We start from the raw sequence: 19477 nt of genomic DNA, 5'->3' as shown, positions 1-19477 counted from the left end.
AAGAGTGCCGGATTGGCATGACCCGCGGCACTAGCGGAAACCTGGCACGGTAGCAGTATTCACGTGGAAACGGACCCACGAATAGGGAAACCATACTATGGCGATATATGTAGTCTAGCTGACTTACGGTTGTTGTACAGTGTGCCGGATTGGCATGACCCGCGGCATTCTCGGAAGCCTGGCACGGGAGCAGCGTTTGCGCACGCGCCATGGGGTCGCAGTGTCACGCGGATCAGGCCCACTGTCTCCGATTGGGGTATTTCCTCCGGGTAGCATGTTTCTGCAATAAAATAATATACAGTAAGTTAAAAAACCGACTATCTTCTAAATTCCGCTAGTCCTGGTGCCATTTGTTATGGGTCAACCTTTGTCCTCAAAGTTAAAGCGGATCCACAGCTTCTTGAGAATACATGCGGGAAAGAGTGAAATATAAAAAGAAAAGAAAACACTAGCACAGAATAAGTAATAGTATTATCATACAGAACGGCCACGCCCCGCCCCGCCCCGACTCGAATGCCCTCGCCCCGCGACAGCAGATTGACCTTTTGCCGACCGCTCAGTACTGTTTTTAAGCAACTCACACAATGACGCATGACGCGTTTACAGACGTGCCGTTCACACATAGAAACGCAAGTGATTATTGATATCATAGAGTAACTTATACTAGAGCGGTACTGTCATAGTAAATTTTGTAACCCCAGTAAATTCACTGCCATCTGTCGACACACTTCAAAACTAAAAATAAATATTTATAAAAATACGATAAAATGTATTTAAATATGGATAAATGATTTTTTTTATTTGCAATAATTATTTTTATGATTTTGACCCATGTCCTTTCACTGATATGCGTTAAAATTATAAATAACAAACGAAACAGTCAACGCCCTCTATACGAGTGTAGGCCAAAACTAGTGGCGCCCTCTGATCAAATAGTCGTGATTTTCGAGGCACGTTTTTTCCTTAGACTGTATCCATCTATTACGGAGTTATATCTATCTCTGTTGATATATAGCGTGTCCGCCCTGTGGCAGTAGTTAACTTACTAAGTGCAGCGGGTTTTTCCTTGCACACCGTGCAGCAGGTCTCGTCGAGTAGGTCTTCCGGCGCGCATGACGTCACGTCGGGGCACGGCGCGCGCGATGACGTCATCAGCAGGTCGTCGCCGCTGCGCTCGCAGGTGTACGTTGTGCAGTTGTCAGCGGACTTCCAGACTGAACCTTCAATAGATATAAACAAATTTATTTACATACAAGATATATACAGTGGTACTACGTAAACGAAATTAATAACTAGCTTAAATCTAAAATAGGCCCTTGAGGCATAAATGTAAATGAGTTAATAGATATAAATGAGTTTAGAGTCTTTCAATAGGACATTACGAAAGAAAAAACCGGACAAGTGCGAGTCGGAATCGCCCACCGACGGTTCCGAACTTTTTAGTATTTCACCGATTTAAACTTTCACGATTTTTACTCATTATTATTTACAACGACGGGACTTAATGTAAAATAAGTTTTAAATTTACCTCCGACGTTTCGAGGACGGCGTTGTCCCCGTGGTCTCGGAGACCTATTAAAAAAACTTATTTTACGCGATTAAGTCCCGTCGTTGTAAATAATAATGAATTTTTAGTATTTGATTATTTTAAACCGGGTCACTCACGTATTATTAAGTCGAATAGCTCGACATGTTTGGGTCCAAATTTGCGAGGACCGTCTTCACGGAGACACGACACGTCTTCACTAATAATTTTTAGTATTTGTTGTTATAGCGGAAAATAAATACATCATCTGTGAAAATTTCAACACACAGCCTGGTGACAGACAGACGGACATTGGAGTCTTAGTAATAGGGTCCCGTTTTTACCCTTTGGGTACGGAACCCTAAAAATGATATACCGTAGTTGCACTCGCAAACGGAATACTTTTTTAGGATCAGAAAGACTGCGCGACGTAGGAGTTGGTTTGAAATCAAATACTTTATGCGGTAATATTGAAGTGAATAATGAGTAATCATTGTAAGAACTATTTGCTATTTTTCCATGCCACAGAAAGTACCGAAAAAAACCTAAATTATTTTACTGAGATATTTTTAATGCTTACTAGATAAAAGTCAGAAGGCACTTTGAAGTGTTGTCACCCAGGTCACAGAATAAATAATACACCTATCGTCTTTGCCGGTAGGAGGCGTAGACAATCTTAAATCACACACTGCTCCCATCTACCATGTCCGCAAGAGACGCCAGCAGGGGCTGGCTTCATATATTTCAAACCTCGTTTACACGTCGACATGCAATGAGGGCTATCGTTTTTTTGCTCACCAGTTGGCGCCTCTGTTGGTGGTGGTCCAAAAGACTATAGAACAGCGGTCAGTCATTGAAGTGACAAGTGACATTTGACATTTCGAACTATGGAAAAGACCACCATCTACACTAGCGCCCCTAGCGGCGAATTCATACGCGTTAGCCCTCATTCTCTACATTGGGCGAGTGCGCCAATCACAACAGTCTCAGCACTATCACGAACAAATATAGTTTTCAGCATTTGACCATCCTGACAAAACACACGCCCTTGAACGTTATCTACTAGCATACCTGCGTCCTTCAACTCATCTTCCACCACACACTGCTCCTGTTTACAATGGCCGCAGCAGACGCCAGGCGCTGGCTTCACATATTTCCAGCCTCGCTTGCATGTCGTCGTGCAAGTCTCTACATTGGGCGAGTGCGCCAGTCTGCCAGTACCGTCACGTGCGCATGTGAAGTTCTTGCACGGGTCTGGAGACTGCCATGTTTGACCCTCCTGAAATATAAAACGTAGGCAGTAATTAGAAAACTGAGGCAAATTGTCTTATAGGTAAAGAATACTATCGTGCCATTAATCGGACGAATGTTAAAAAAGTGCAAATTACTTAATTATCAACGCAGGATATGTCCACTCGCATGTATGACTTTTTATTTTGTATTGTATTTAGGTAATAGCATACACCTGAGAATTTGGGACGGGTACCGCCGTGGCCGGGTGGTCTAGTAGTCAGGACGTTAGCCGCGTAAGCTGAAGGTTCGATTCCCGCCTCGGCCACCGGTCGACTTGGTCACCTTTTCTTTAGTGTATGATATATATTTTAGTTTATATTATTTTCGTGTATACCTATACAACTGTTTTTAGTGAGAAAAAACCGGCCAAGTGCGAGTCGGACTCGCGCACGAAGGGTTCCGTACCATTACGGAAAAAAACAGCAAAAAATCACGTTTGTTGTATGGGAGCCCCATTTAAATATTTATATTATTCTGCTTTTAGTATTTGTTGTTATAGCGGCAACATCATCTGTGAAAATTTCAACTGTCTAGCTATCACGGTTCATGAGATACAGCCTGGTGACAGACAGACAGACGGACAGCGGAGTCTTAGTAATAGGGTCCCGTTTTTACCCTTTGGGTACGGAACCCTAAAAAAAGGAGTTATACCTATTTAAAATTGCAGATATATAACATTTTGAGATGAAAATCTCACTTTCCAAAAAAAAGTGACGACACGTTCTTTCCGTGTACCCCTCATATGGACATACCTGATAAATGTCATTTCCCACTCGGCAAGCAACAGGCTCCTGTGTCTTGCAGCACTTGCCCGCCGGCTTCTCCTCTTTCAGGACGAACTGCTTCCTCAAGGCCACGGGGACCTCTGGGCAGGTCTCATTTGACGTTTGGACTTGCAGCTGGAAGATACAAGACTGCTCTAAAAGAGTCGTCATAGCCCAAGTAACAATCTGTGGTTCTATAGCAGTCGAGAGAACGTATCTCAAATACCACCTAATGGTTCTATAAAATACCTAAGCAGGTTGTATAAAGCCGATTTGGCGCAGTAATTCAGCCGTTCAGTGACATAGTAGACCTGTAGCAGTATCAGTCGTGACCTTTAAGGTCTATAAAAGTGATATACTAGTGCAATATTGAATCTGACTGCTGGAATTTAGATTTTGGTCATTTTATGAAGTGCTATATATTAAATAAATAAATAAATAAATATTATAGACATTCTTACACAGATTGACTAAGTCCCACAGTAAGCTCAATAAGGCTTGTGTTATGGGTACTCAGACAACGTTATATATAATATACAAATACATAGAAAACACTCAAGACTCAGGAACTAATATCAGTGTTCATCACACAAATAAATGCCCTTACCGGGATTCGAACTCAGGACCATCGGCTTCACAGGCAGGGTCACCCACTAGGCCAGACCGGTCCTCAAACCGGTCGGTATATTAGAATTTATGATTCGTGATATGGTTGGGTTAGGTTGGACTTTTTATTTGTGTTGTAGGTAATACTTACGTTGCCGTCAGCCAACACACAAGTATAGTTAGTACACAGGTCCGGAGACTGCCACGTCGTACCGATAGGCCGTTCAACGCCAGTACACACGCAAGCTACTGGCTTGCACTTGCCGCAACACTGTCCGCTTGAAGGCTCGGCGGGGAAGTACTTCCAACCCTGGAAGAAACATTGTTGGTTAAAACATCGGATTTAGCAAAAAACATAGAAAATAAGATTAAAATTATCCGAAGTCGCTTGTAAAAATAGTCGTTGGCCCAGAAGTAAATAAAAAACCGGCCAAGTGCGAGTCGGGCTCGCGCACGAAGGGTTCCGTACCACTGCGCAAAAAAACGGCAAGAAAATCACGTTTGTTGTATGGGAGCCCCACTTAAATATTTATTTTATTATGTTTTTAGTATTTGTTGTTATAACGGCAACAGAAATACATCATCTGTGAAAATTTCAACTGTCTAGCTATCAGGGTTCATGAGATACAGCCTGGTGACAGACGTACAGCGGAGTCTTAGTAATAGGGTCCCCTTTGGGTACGGAACCCTAAAAAGTACCTTCAGAATCAAAAAGAGTGCGTCGCGACAGTATCTACTACCTAAACTAATATTTCTTTGAAAAAACTAGTTTTAATCATAAAATATCATAAATACTTCCTTTGTGGTGCCGTGACCAGGATTACGGCACCATTTAAATATGAAATACCAGTGTATAAAAACGTTGTGTACCACATGAATCCACATATATATATATATACATACATATATATATATATATACATACATATATATATATATAATACAGAACCTGTCGATTTGCAACGTTGAAAACATCTTACCGGTTCGCAATCAGTAGGGCAGGTCTGCACGGTTGTGACCTTCTCTAATTTGCCATCCTCTATTTGTACGCACTGATATGACTCGCATACGTCGTGCGGGTTCGTCCAGTTTTCGCCCACCTATAGAAAAATATATTTAGAACTTAACAACTAAAATAACAAACTCAAACTTTTAAAATGAAAAATGGTACTCGTGGGTCTGCTAGAAGTACCTTAGAAAGTGATATAATTACTTAATATTAATTATTCGTTCGATATTATTTCGTTATTCTCGTTTATATTATTATCATTTTCATCACACAATGTGGAATTGCAAGCAGGCTTAGCGGGAACGGGAATTATAGAAAAAGCGTTTTCCCTAGGGAGTTATGAAGTTTCTAGTATTATAATTAACAGTTTCTTGTCTCTATACTTCATTTTTGTATCGCAATTGTGATGAAAAACATTATGTGTAACTCGGGGCGTAACAATAAAAAAAAATAGTTTATTTACCAAAAAATTATACATAGTTTTATTAACCTATAATCTCCACACTAGGCTAGGCCTGTCTTGTGGGGTCAGTTGAGACAATTCCAATTTTTAGGCGTAAGTTAAATATTGCAAACTCGAGTCTATAAATCGCTCCGGCAAGCCGTCGCGATTTAACTATACTCTCGTTTGCAATATTTAACTTACGCCCCATGTTGCACAATGTACTATAAATATTCGTTCAATGTGTATTAACATAAAGGTGGGTTCCCACGGCCCGTGTTATTACAGGTCAGGCACGCCTGTGGATGCCTGTGCGGCTAACCGTCGGGAGTGGGTGACGACAGGCGACCACAGGCCTCATTGGATGCGACCGTTCCCACGATCTGAGGCGCGGTCAGATCTGTGAAACAACGGGCCGTGGGAATCCACCTTAAGACGTACCCTAGTTTGTCGCGTACTCACTCTATAGACGGTGTCACCGGCCCGACACGCGACTTGCGCGGAGACGGGGCAGCACGCGAAGGGCACGGGGCGCGGCTCCAGCACGAACACGTCGCCGGCGCCCGCGCCCAGCGGCGGGCACTCCGTCACCGCGCAGCGCGGGGCGGGGGCGGCGGGGGAGGGGGAGGGGGAGCGGGACGGCTCGCAGCGGCACGAGCGGCACGGGCCGTCGAGCCAAACTGACTCCAGCTACAAAGTTTGAGTCAGTAAAACGGACTTGAAGAAACAAAACTTCTAATTCGTGATACCTATAGTTTATTATTTTACGAGAGCAAAGTTATTTTACATCTCGTGTTTTTGAGTCCCTCGCTACGCTCATGATTCTAACTTAGAATCACTCGCTTCGCTCGTGATTCAATTATAGAATCTTTCGCTTTCTCGGGACTCAAAATAAACACTCGCAAGAAAAACCAACTTTCCTCTCTTGTTGCACACATAATTTTTCACCTCAGTAGTGAGTATGTATTTCGAATTACACAAAATAATACAGAAAAAAAATGTAACACAAGTATGAAGTGGCAGTTCATGGCCTTCACTAAATTAAAAAGCTACTTTGTTTCACTCCCTGGAGTGAGGAAAGTCGCACTTTCCTCACTCCAGGCAGTAAAGAAAGTAGGCTTGTTCGAGTTGCTGAGGTGAAAAATTCTTTTAAGATCTGTATAGAATAGTAGATTGTTAACCAAGGGTGTGGAAAGTGAACCATTTCACACCCATGAAAATTGAAATTGAATTTGAAATTATGATTGTGAGATGGTTACTTTTACCCGAGTTAAACACCCTACTTTTCATTTCGACTATGAGGAAAGTCAAACACAAGAAATGTAGGTTTATTATTCGTAAGTACATACATCTCTTTAGAACAAATTATTAAACAAATTGTTTATTATTGGTAAGTATATTTCTTTGAAACAAATTATAGGTAAACCACATAATAAAAATGAAATTAAATTAGTTGAAGATTACGGTAAAATTTGAACAATTCGAAAAATTAAAAGTTTTGACATGTATATTTATATTAGAATTACTTTCCACCCTAGGGTGGGAAAAGCAATTTTCCACCCGGCTATCAACCTATGAAAGGTGAACTTTCCGAACAGGAGAGATGAAATAGTTATTTGTTATACAAGGGTGCAAAGTTGTATTTTACCCGCGAGTGTAGAATTGAAACACAAGCTAGCGAAAGGATTCTATAGGTGAACCACGAGCGAAGCGAGTGGTTCTAAAATAGAATCCTGAGCGTAGCGAGTGTTTCAACACACGAGAAGTAAAATACATTTGCGCCCGTGTATAACACAAAACTTTTCACCTCACTATAGCGAGGAAAATGCAACATCCACAGGCGTTAGATCATCTTCATCACTGGAATCACTCATTTCTTTACGATATTACAACAGAAAACTCTGGAAGTTGTGTATTTTTACGCGAGTCGGTGAGAAAAGTTTTTTAGTAAAAAATGTGTTGACAATGTTGACATTTCTGACGTATGAAATGTCAACGATGCGTTTTGAAATTGCATCGACTCAACTTGTGCGTTCAGAATTATATTTATCATCTTATAAAAACAAACGTTTCTTATGGAATTTTAAGGTTTATGACTTAAAATCATTAAATAAAGCTAAATTTGGTTTTTTTAATTAGATTCTCAAACCATTTATTTAAAGATAATTAATATCGAACGAATCATTATCATAAACGATTTACGTTTTGTTATCTGTCAAGCTACTTAAACACGCTCCATCCAAGGTCAAATTACTTTCCCCACTAGTGGATAAAACGCGTTTTTCCCCGCTTGTATTGAAGGATAAAAGACAACTTTCCGAGCTAGTGAGGGGAAAAGAATATTTTGAAATGTGAAAACTTAAACTTACATCTTTCAGCATAGTTTGCGGTGTAGAACGTGGCTTTTCTCCCCCTTTGGGTGCCGCCTCCCACTCTAGAGTCACCAAGCATTTGTACGCGGGCAGTTCTGTGAAAAGATATTACATTAGAACCCTCTTTTGGCAGTGGGGTTAACACTTGCCCTGCTGATTCTTTCGCCTCTAAAAACTCATTTTCAAACATTTAAAAAATACGTGAAATTGAATCCTTTAACTTTTGTAACCACTAATCAGTTCATTCTCATGAAATATGTTGTATGTTTATGAAAGTTTGCTGGCAAAAAAAGTTTTGTCATGATTGCGCGATAAGCTCTATGGCACACAATATAAAGAGGTCGATAGCACGCTTTACAAAAAAAAGCCAAAAAACCTAAAAAACGATGCCCATGCTTCACCGACTAACTTACCACATTTGTAATCCGGACAGCAACCTCCCGTTATATTAACGACACGACGTGTGTGGTGCGGCGGGCACGACACGGGCGCGGGGCACGTGTCCGGCCGACAGAGTAGTTGTGCTTTCGGACAACACCCAGAATTGTCAATGATGCGTTGCATGCCCGGCATGATTTCCACCTCGCTGTCAGTTGGGATGTGTTCGCATTCGCTCGCCGGCTTACATTCTAAAAACAATAGTAGATTGTACAACAAGGGCATAAAGCGATCCATTTTTATCCGAGGCAATTTATTGGTTCGAGCGCAGTGAGGACCAATATAGTCGAGGATAAAAATGAACATTTATGCCTGAGTTATACACTGCTTTTCACTTCGACTGTGAGTAAAATATACAAAAAAAATATCCAATTTTTTAGGTTATTTTAGCGTATTTATTCAAGACTAAAGTAAATTGTACTCGGTTGTGTCAGAAGCGCGGGGCACGCCGGTCGGTGAGAGATGCAGGACTTTATTGCTAAGTCAATAAGGGTCGTAATAGATGATTTTACTTTATGCTCTAGAACATAATAAGCAACTTTATGTCGTCTACGCACGACTTAAAGTCGAACTTTACGAGCATGATAAGTGAAAAAAGTATTTCAACCTGTTGTTTCAAAATATTTATGTACATTTAGCTTGCAAAATATCTTGGTCAACAAAACTTATGATCCCAATTAAGTTTCAGGGATATCTAAGTATGAATTAACGGTACTTATTTATATGTAACTAAAGTAAGTACTGTCTTTGACCTCTGATATTGGAAAATATCGACTATTTCGATTGTAGGTACAACAGATTCCCATCCCAAACAATTCTGAGGATTTTTACATAATCTTAGACGAAAAAAAATTTTCTCCCATCTATCTCTATAGTTTATAAGACAACATACCACAGGCAAACTCCTTGCATCCGCTAGGCGTAGTTTTCTGCTTAAGTATTTGGCCGTATCCACATTCCATCTTCTTAGGCTCCTCACACAATGCTTGAGGTTTTTGTACTGTAAAGAATATAACAAATATTAAAACACAGATACACCCGGGCCTTATAAAAAAAAACTACAAGTGTACAAGTCGACAATATTGTCACGTTGTAGAGAATGTATTACATGCACAATAATTACATACATATCAGATCTACAAGTTAACAATGTACAAAAAAATCACACTTAAAAACGCGTAACAAAAAACATGGTGCTTATGTCAAATTTAGATTTATTTCTATAATTTTGTTGAAAATAAATAATACTAATTTGTCGCTTATTATGTTTTCTGGTACACAAACTTGTTAAATCTACAGTCTTGTAACTGTAACTTTTTTGATATAGGGCCCTGGCTTGTGGTATGGAACAAATGCATCAAGCATCTGTGAATCAAAAACAAAAGATTAACAGTGAAATATATGCAGAGACGCTGTTAGCTATGTATTAATTAAATCACCCTCTACAGCGCCATCTAACGGACAGTCTGGTAAACTCGCCACACAAGTACTCCGGGATAGCAAGCGCCAGGCTGTGAGATGTGGTAAGAAGAAGAAGTTCCTCCCCTTCATGCGCGCACACGGGCACGAAACTATTCATGCGCACTACACAATGAGCGTGCTACTTATAGATTCTACGTCAGCACACCGTTAGCGCGATGTAGCAATTGACTCGCTCGCTACAGCGCCATCTAACGGACAATTGTGTAAACTCACCGCACAAGTACTCCGGACAGCAAGCGCCAGGTCGTGGTGTAGTGAGGAGTTCTTCTCCTTGCGCGCACACGGGCACGGAGCACGTCATTTTCGTGCACGACACGTGCGCGACGCGCTCGCCCTCCAGCTTGCTGCATGTGCATTTACTGCACGCGTCTTCCTGAAATTGCAAATTAGTTAGGAATAGGGTATTGTCTTACTAGTCAAATCAGTTTCTTTTTAACAATGTTACACAATGACATCACGGTCAACTCACCTACTTTTCTTACTTCAATCCTATTGGTCCTATTAGCCATTCAGCGTGGCAACGCAGCTGGCATATTTGGAACATTTGGGCCAGGTAGGGAACAGTTCGGGACTTAAAAGGAAATTTTTGACGGGACTAGTTTGTGATTAATAAGTTTTTATATACTAAGTGTATACAGTTTAGGTTTAATAGGTTAGTTTTAATTTTATAATATTGTAATTTTATTTATTATAATTATTTTCAGTTCATCCTATTGGTTAAATAGAAATTGTGTTTAAAAATAACTGCTATCTATGTTTTTCTAATAATTCTCTGGTGTTTTATTTCATGTATGGTGTGAAATCATTTATTTTAAATACAGGTTAATACCCTATTGTTCGGTTTATTCCCTGCCGTTTCGTTTCGCCATCCCTCTACGCGATTTCATTTCCACCTTCACCATTTAGATGGTCGGCAGTCCTAAATTGCGTGTTTCTGCAGAAACTTCCTGCCTCGCACAGTTAACCTGTTGTCATCTTCAAGAAAACGGGACGGCAACGCACTTACAAATCCTCTGGTGTTGCAGATATCCATGGGCGACCTCTTATATCATTAAAAAGTTATAAACTTCAAAACTATTACGATATTGAAAAAAAGCTTCTACCTATTTTTGTTTACTTACTTGCCACTCGTCTCCTGCGTAGTGTTCCTTGTTGGCATCACAAGGGAAACATTTCGTTGGCTCTATACAACTGTTCTCTACTCGAACCTGATAAAACAAGTACACAATTTAGTTATAATTCACATACTTATCACTATATAGTATAAAAAAAACATTACCCTCCTCCTTTGGCAGTCGGGTAACAAAGTAGCTTTCCGCTCTGTATGTATGTCTGTCCCTATGTATGCTAAGATCTATAAAACTAGGCAACGGATTTATGCGGTTTTTTTAATAGATAGAGTGATTCAAGAGGAAGGTTTATATGTATAATTTGTAAAGGTTTTATGTAAATTAGTTTAACTACCCGTGCGAAGCCGGGGCGGGTCGCTAGTAGTAGGTATAAAATGTAGTCTAAGTCTATGAAGGTGCTTAACCCTTTGAACACAAATAATGCTTAAAACAGGGGTCGGAAACCGGTATTTGCTCCATACAAAAATACCGGTATTATTACGTTCTTTTTCGTTCTTTTGTTTATAATTTCATTTTTAATGGGACGTTTTAATAATGCAAAATTGTTTCCTAAATACATCATTCAGTCCTACGTAATGAGCATAAAAAAATTCAAAATATTGGGCTATTTCGGGGTTTTTAAAAAATACCGGTTCCGAGCCCTGGCTTAAAAGCGTCATAGTGTATCATAATAACGCTTCACGCTTTCAAGGTTTAAGTTGGTCAAACCAAATTGTCAGTAAAAAAAAACTATACTCATCCTTTTCTTTTGGGTGCTAGTACTAGTGTAAGACTAATCCCAGGTAGCAAAATGACGTCAAATGACGTCAGCGACGTCATAATGACGTAATAATGCCGTCATTGTGACGTCGCTGACGTCATTTTACGTCATTTTGCTACCTGGGATATATGCTAATATAGTATGATTCTCTCTGTCTATGTTTGAAATGAGACAGTCCTTTGACAAACTATAGCTTAATTCTTTCATCACAGAAGCAATCATCTACTTTCTGGCCACTTCTGTGGGAGCTTGTTTTAGATTTAGGTACATACTAGTATGCACTCCAGGGATGCATGCGCATTGCATCTGTTATGCATAAAACTAACTTTTAATGTTGTAATTTTAATCACAGTAATCAATAAGTACGTATTAGGTAAGATAAAATAATAATAAGAGCGTACCACCAACAAACTGTTACACAGTTTGGCGAAATTTTTGTAACGAAATTAATGTATGTTCTCTTTATATAACAATAAAAATAAAAAAAACTATGAAAACGGATTATATCGCGTATATTGAATTTATAATACATCCCGACGTTTCGAACCCTTTACAGCGTTCGTGGTCAACGGGTGACTGAGGAAAAATTACAAAGTGCAAAAATACCCATATACTAAAATAATGAACAATCATAGACTACAAACTTTAAGGCTGGTTGTACATGCAAAATCGGTTCATAAGGCTAGTTATACACTACAATTATTTTCAAGTAAAGATATATATATATATATACGCGATAAAACGCTACACCACGGACCCGAGAAGATTTAATTCCCTCCTAAATTTTTCCTCAGTCACCCGTTGACCACGAACGCTGTAAAGGGTTCGAAACGTCGGGATGTATTATAAATTCAATATACGCGATATAGTCCGTTTTCATAGTTTTATTTCATGAGTAACTATCGCGGTAACCGAAGACAATATTAATAAAAAAAAAACGAGCTTATTATCGCATGTCTTGGGGATCTTTAGTCTTTACTAACTCATCATGGTTCTCGCAGATGTCTTTCTGTGTTCACATAACCGTTACACGAACGGTGGCTCACTGTATAATTAACAATCAACTTTACCAGAAGAACATAAAGTCCACATTACCTTGCCTTCAGGGCAGAAGCAGCCTTCCACAGGTTTCTTGTCGCATTTCTTGGGATCTTTTTTAAATTCGTCATGATTTTCGCAAGTGCGTTCGCAATCCACGCACGGGCGGTACACGAACGGTTCTTGGCTGAAAGAACACGATGTTTAAATATGTGTTCGTACAAGAAGTATATAGGAGCAAATACCTAGGGAATCCATGGTCACTAAAGGAGGCAACTAACAACCTGAAGACTTTGCTAGGCTTCGTGGAGGAGCTGGGGTGGTTAGAGTAGCGCTACCTCGTTTCACGCAAAATAGGCACATTGGATGTCGAGTTGCGGAAAATGCCCAGCAAAACTAGCTAACTAACTAACTGTGTTCGTACAGCCGTTCGTTCGTTCGCCACGGTTTGCCACGGCATTACTGAGTGGGGATCCTTTTTAGCGTCCAAATGTTTTTTTTTTCTCTGCATGCCTTTCTTTTTTATGTACTATGTTGCGGCGTTAAATAAATGTATTTTCTTTCTTTTTTTCTTTACAGTTACTTATATCGTAAATAAAGAGGTACGGTTGACACGTTTTGAGCAGAGTCGAAATGTGAAGCTTGTGATCAATGTTCACATTGACGTATATATTACTTCGTAAAGAAGGACCTTCCGGTCACCAAAAATGGTGCCAGCACAGCGGAAGTGCACAGTGACAGCGGTGTGCTGTGCATCAAGCGTGCAGTCCAGTGCAACCGGTTGCGAACAATCGCGCGCGTGATACGAACTCATCAACCAATCGCGTTGTAACATTCCACTGAGGCACACCAAACGAGAATATTCGGTCGGAATTAAAGCCTGACCAGTAATATATGATCATTGTCAAGGGGGCGCTGTTATTCCCGTATAGGGTGACAGTTCAGTATAGTATGAAAAAATTAGTTCCAGTGAAATTCCGCAACATGGCGCGTGATATATTCCTGGTCAGGCTTTATATGAACGGGCCTATCTTTACTTTTGAAATCTTTCCTTGTGAATGACCAACTATTTAGTTAATTATGTAGTCGAGTTATTTTGCAGACATTTTGTCAGTAGGAAGATTTCTGCCCCAGCGTTGGCCCACCGAAGGCCACTGCAGAATTAAATTATCTACTATAAAAATCAGAGGAATAATAGAAATCTTACCAAGTGCTGGGACAGAGTGTACCTCTCCAGTCAAGACATACTCCCTGTCTGCGACAGGCGCTGGCATAGTTCTCCAGTGTTGAACATAGGTCTGTGGCATTTTCGCAGATGTCCTTTTCGCATGCATCTAAGAACGGCTGTGGATCCACTAACGCATGACACTGTAGAAGAAAGATTTTACTGGTACACTTGCCATCAGATATATCGGAGTGGTCAAAGTTCACAAAAATATATAATCACAGCCTGTTATCAAGACGTAAGACGTTCAATTATTGTTAAGCACCAAGCAGTAAGTTTAAGGCCGTTCCATCGGTTTGCCGCTGTCTTTGTCACATTTCGCAAGAAAGAACGGGAAAGAACATACGCGCCAAGTGTCAATTTTGATCGAATTTTGTCGGTTTTTATTTATTTTAAAAACGTTACCTTACAATATCGAAATTCTAAACCTATGAAATCACTATTTATGTTAAGATTGTTTTTTCTTCTTTTTTTGTTTATCACATAATAAATAACCGAGTAAAGTAGGATTAAGTCCGAGTTAGAGAAGACTTTGGGAATTAATTGTATCGAGCGAAGTGTCATAGTTCGTGTATCGGAAGCTGTGTTGTTTAAGATAATATAGTCAAGAACTACATATATTTTTTCCACGTCTACGAATATCAACGCCTCTTAGGTAAACATGATCATATAAGGAGATTTTTCGCCTTCTAACTTCAGACATACAAGCAAGACTATAACAACATACAAGATTTTAAACTGAAATAAATGTTTTATATTAAAGAAACAACATACAATATAACAAAAATGGATTCTTCAACCCAGGAAATTCCATGCTTACCTCGGTTCCTAATTCCCCCACTTTTCCCTATTGTTGTCTCTATTATGTTTTTCCCGAGGCAATTAGCTAGGACTGACTCAACGATTTCTATGGGTAACCATCTTTCGGCGGTGTCTGGACTCTGACGGCTTACCGCCAACATCGAAAAATTTATAATATCTAGTTAAACCAAGAAAAGCCTGCAGAGATTTTGTCAGCACACGCAGTGCCAGTGTTATTTATACGTCATAATTTCATAGAAGTTTGACGTTTAAAATAACACCTTTCTTGGTCTAACTCTATCTGCCTCTCTATCGTTCGAATATGCAAAAGAGAAGAGACGAAGTAAAAGATTTTCGATTTTTCGATGCTAGTGGTAGTCCATCTGTCACCGATAGATCTAGGGTAGCCAGAACCGTCAGGATAGTTTGCTGCCCTAACTTACCTGTCCAAACTTGTCCTTGTCGAACAGATTGTAGCAGACGTTCTGGTCGGCTGGTGGCGGTACACACTCGGGTTCTGGTGGCGGTGGCTGGTCGCACTGGTCTTGCGGTGACATGCCCAGGGTAGAGAGGGCGGTCGGGGTGGCTTGCCAACTCTTGCCGTACTGAAAATAAGGACAGATTTAAAAGTGGAATGACAATAGTTGATTTCACATAAGTTAATCTGATACGTTCTGGCCTCAATCGGAATTAAAGTAGATGAGGTATTATAGTATATAAATATTACTAGTGTTAGATGTTGAGGATATCTCAAACGGTCTTTTAGTTTTATTTTTAAATATCTGACAAGTGACAGATGGTTTAGCCGCGGTTTTGGACAATAATGACATGGACAGGAGATTAAGTTAAGACACAGAGAAAAACGCAAGTTGTTGGATAAGAGATTTGTATTGTTTTAATTATAGAAAACTCAAAATAAATAATCTATTGTAAACTAATTTGGAGTTTTACACTCATGTCTTTTACTAGTTTGTATATTGGCGTTAGTACTAGAATTTACATTTAGAACATTTTTTTTCACATCGCACTGCACCCACCTTAACTAATTTCTGTTTGGCCCAGTGGTTGACTGGTAGAGAATACCTCAAGGCATTAAGTCCGCCTTTTGTACTCTTTACTTGTTCTTGTGCAATAAAGTTTAAAATAAATAAATGACACTTCACATCAATATAAACACAAACGTGGGCCCCTGTGTCATCGTATACAATCACATAGACTCCATTGTGTGTTATCTGCTAACCTGTTGCCTTAATTGGAATTGGCAAATTGCCTTTTATAATCGCCAATAAGTAGTGTTACAAACATTACAAACAATTATCGAGGGAAAATTCGAGGGAAGAAGAGGGAGAGGTAGACCTAGATATAAATGGATAGATAACATTAAGGACTGGACACTTACAAAAGACGCAGCCACTCTCAGGAGATTAGCAAAGACCAGAAAGCTGAATGCCATGCTGACCGCCGACGCCCATTAGATGGGCATGGCACCAAAAGAAGAAGAAAAATAAATAGTGGGTCCTGCCCAAGAGTTTACGCAATATTACTATACTCACCAGTTCAAAATCGCCTGTAAGAGTGCCGTTGCTAGTGACTAATGCTTCCTGGTAGCCAGCGCAGACACCACACAGGCCCTCCGTAGCATTCGCGTACACGTGTGAAGGCACGCGGATGCCAAACTCCATCTTGGCATTCAACACCATTAGCTAAAAAAAAAACGATTTAATAAAAAACACTAGAATTTGAGAATAAGAAATGGGTACTTCATTCAAAAACACGAAAACAGAAGAAAAACTATACATAGAAAGTGCCACGAAATGGTCTCATCTCAGCATGATGCTAGCGCCTTACAGCACTGAGGGTCTAAGATAACAATCGTTTGCAGAAAACGAAATTAATGTAACTAAGATAAACATAATTAATGTATGGAAATGAAAGCGTTTCGTTTTCTGAGGAGACCTCTCTCTCTCTCCTTAGCATTATTATTCCCATCTGATTGTGGGATCTGCTTTTCTTGTCCTTTCTCTCCACTTCGCACGATCGGCCGTGTCGCCTACCGAAACATCGCAGGCCCTCATGTCTTTTGCTATGGTATCTGCCCATAGCAAGAGAGGAAGAGGATGAGATCATCTTCAGTCTTCCTCTTCCTCTGGACCCAGCAATGTTCAGATCCATAGCAACATGATGTAATCAGGTCTTCTTTTTACTTGTCTAAACCATCTCAGTCGACTCACACACTCGTTTTCTGATGAGACCATCAGGTGAAAAGATTTTAATGCTCGGAGTACCTAATCGTGTGCCGAGCGAATTGCACGGATTCAACACTGAGAAGTTAGAAACGGGCGTAAGATAAATTTACCTCCATAAACGCGTCGTGTAGCTTCACAACAACGTCTTGTTTGTTGATAATGCTGACGGTCACCCACTCTTTTATCACGGGGTACTTGAATATTACACTGTTGCCGAAACTGGTCACCAGCTGCAAATACAACATCGATTAAAGATGCAAAGTTTTTTAGGGTTCCGTACCCAAAGGGTAAAAACGGGACCCTATTACTAAGACGCTGTCCGTCTGTCTGTCACCAGGCTGTATCTCATGAGCCGTGATAGCTAGACAGTTGAAGTTTTCACAGATGATGTATTTCTGTTGCCGCTATAACAATAAATACTAAAAAGTACGGAACCCTCGGTGGGCGAGTCCGACTCGCACTTGACCGGTTTATTTTATACCACATCGGTGGCACACAAACATACGGGCCGCTATAATATAACTGCTTAACATTAGGAGCACTCTGTTTTTAGAGCCCATACTGTAGCCCCTCAGGAACACCTTCGGCAGGGAGCTCATTCCACAGCCGGAGCGCCCGCGGGAGGAAATTCCTCTTAAAACGCATACTGCTAGTTTAGTAGAACTTTTTAAAACTTCATATTAGTTTGTTATTAGAGTTTTGAATGATTCACGGTTAGTTTCACTAGAATAATACAAAAGGTAATCACGGTCTATATCCCGGTCAATATAAGTCTAGTTTGTTATTATTTAAACACAAATATCGACGATACACTTAAAAATACTGACATTAATAATTGACTCTGTGTCTCTCGTACTCTCATCGTTACGTATAACCGGGGCTAAAATTATTAAGCTATGGGCTAAGTAACCGAAATGATGAATCTTTTAAATGTGCTTATTTTTCGTATTTATCTTATTTCTCAGCCGGTTTTTTAGTGACTAGCGATACCGAGGGGTTACCACAGAAGAACATAAAAAAATGAATTATTAAAACACCCTCCTGTTGTCATACTGGTAAATGTTAGCAGACGAGAGTTACCTTGTTAGTGACAGGATCCTTGGTGACATGGATGACGTTCTTTTCATAAATGACGTGCACTGATTTGGTGCAGGTAGCGGTGGCTTTTCCTTCGCAAGGTCCGTTAGTAGCGTAAACCTTCCAAAAATACAAAAGAGGTTTTTTAAGAAAACAAAAAATAAATAAAAACTATATGACCCACGTGGGATTGGACCCGCCACAGCGGCTCCACTGGAGCCAAGGGCCTGACACTCTTTGATAGAGAAAGATAGTCTTATTGCGATTCCTATAAGAGGAAAGAGAAAATAGTGCCATGCTTTGTCCTAATCACCGACCGGGTTTTTTTTCATGGTCGGGTTATGGCAGCATAGGTAGGAGGCGATGGCGAAATACCGAAATTTAAAAGAGTGAAAGAGAAAAAGGATTATGCTGCTATACATTAACCTGTCAATACATGAATATGTCTTTCTCTTACATCACTCGCTCGGTTTCATGTCTATAGGTATACTAAGCTATACTACTATACCTATACTATGTCTATGACTGGAGCCAATGCTTTTAACCAAAGAGATAGATTAGATTAGATGATATGATAGAAGATAATTTGTGCTTCTAATTTGAAAGCTGATGGAATAGGGGATATTACTGCAATGTTCTGCCACCAGAGTGCAGGACTAGCCTTTTTAGTAAATAGAGTAACTTATACATACTGTACCTTTAACAGGTTTTTGACAAGTTTTCAGAGATAATAAAATATGACATTGATGCATCAAGGCGGTTTGTTTGCAGAGGACCTACCGGGAAACGCGAATCCGAAAATTGCCTCTTTATCGCTCGAATATGCAAGAGTGACAGAGATATATGTTAGATAAAGAAATCTTCTTGTTTCACAATAGACCCTCAGATTGTGGTAGTGGCGCCCCCTACGCAGAGTTTCGCGTAATATTCCCTATTGGCGCTGTATGGCTCTGTCCATTATGCGGCAACGCTGGTTGTCAAAAGTTGACGTTTGACAATTCAGTTACCACAAAACGAACGGTGTAGGGTATTTTTAGTCAAAATAGTCCGGAACTCGAGAAAGGACCCACCTCGTACTTATGTTGTCCCGTTTCGTTCCTATCTCTAGAAGCGAGATAAGTGCAGTTGCCGAGGCAGGGCATGTCGTCTCCCTCGAACGTGGTGTATTGGGCCGGTGAGCCTAAACCATGGCAGTTACCTAGAAAAAAAAAATAGAATGAAAATCTTGCCTTTAATTTACGTACACGAGATTTGACTACAGAACTTGTC

General features: G+C 40.1%; 1 protein-coding gene across 1 annotated transcript in view; it reads right to left on the bottom strand.

The window, feature by feature from the left end:
- LOC134741963 (hemocytin) overlaps window positions 1–19477 on the bottom strand; it is a 91959-nt gene that overhangs the window by 3316 nt on the left and 69166 nt on the right. The window contains exons 57-75 of the mRNA XM_063674862.1: window positions 19279–19406; window positions 18212–18328; window positions 17242–17361; window positions 16439–16588; window positions 15329–15490; window positions 14067–14227; window positions 12917–13046; window positions 11053–11139; window positions 10145–10304; window positions 9342–9449; window positions 8425–8640; window positions 8009–8106; window positions 6102–6329; window positions 5169–5288; window positions 4340–4498; window positions 3571–3717; window positions 2597–2804; window positions 1047–1220; window positions 128–280 (exon numbers count right to left, since the gene is read on the bottom strand). Of these exons, the coding sequence (XP_063530932.1) occupies window positions 128–280; window positions 1047–1220; window positions 2597–2804; window positions 3571–3717; window positions 4340–4498; window positions 5169–5288; window positions 6102–6329; window positions 8009–8106; window positions 8425–8640; window positions 9342–9449; window positions 10145–10304; window positions 11053–11139; window positions 12917–13046; window positions 14067–14227; window positions 15329–15490; window positions 16439–16588; window positions 17242–17361; window positions 18212–18328; window positions 19279–19406 (2826 nt within the window). The remainder of the gene's footprint in view (window positions 1–127; window positions 281–1046; window positions 1221–2596; window positions 2805–3570; window positions 3718–4339; window positions 4499–5168; window positions 5289–6101; window positions 6330–8008; window positions 8107–8424; window positions 8641–9341; window positions 9450–10144; window positions 10305–11052; window positions 11140–12916; window positions 13047–14066; window positions 14228–15328; window positions 15491–16438; window positions 16589–17241; window positions 17362–18211; window positions 18329–19278; window positions 19407–19477) is intronic.

This window comes from Cydia strobilella, chromosome 6 (genome assembly GCF_947568885.1).
Source record: "Cydia strobilella chromosome 6, ilCydStro3.1, whole genome shotgun sequence".
NCBI classification, from domain to species: domain Eukaryota; kingdom Metazoa; phylum Arthropoda; class Insecta; order Lepidoptera; family Tortricidae; genus Cydia; species Cydia strobilella.
Note: the sequence above shows the minus strand (reverse complement) of the source record. Positions and strands in the feature narration are given on the sequence as shown.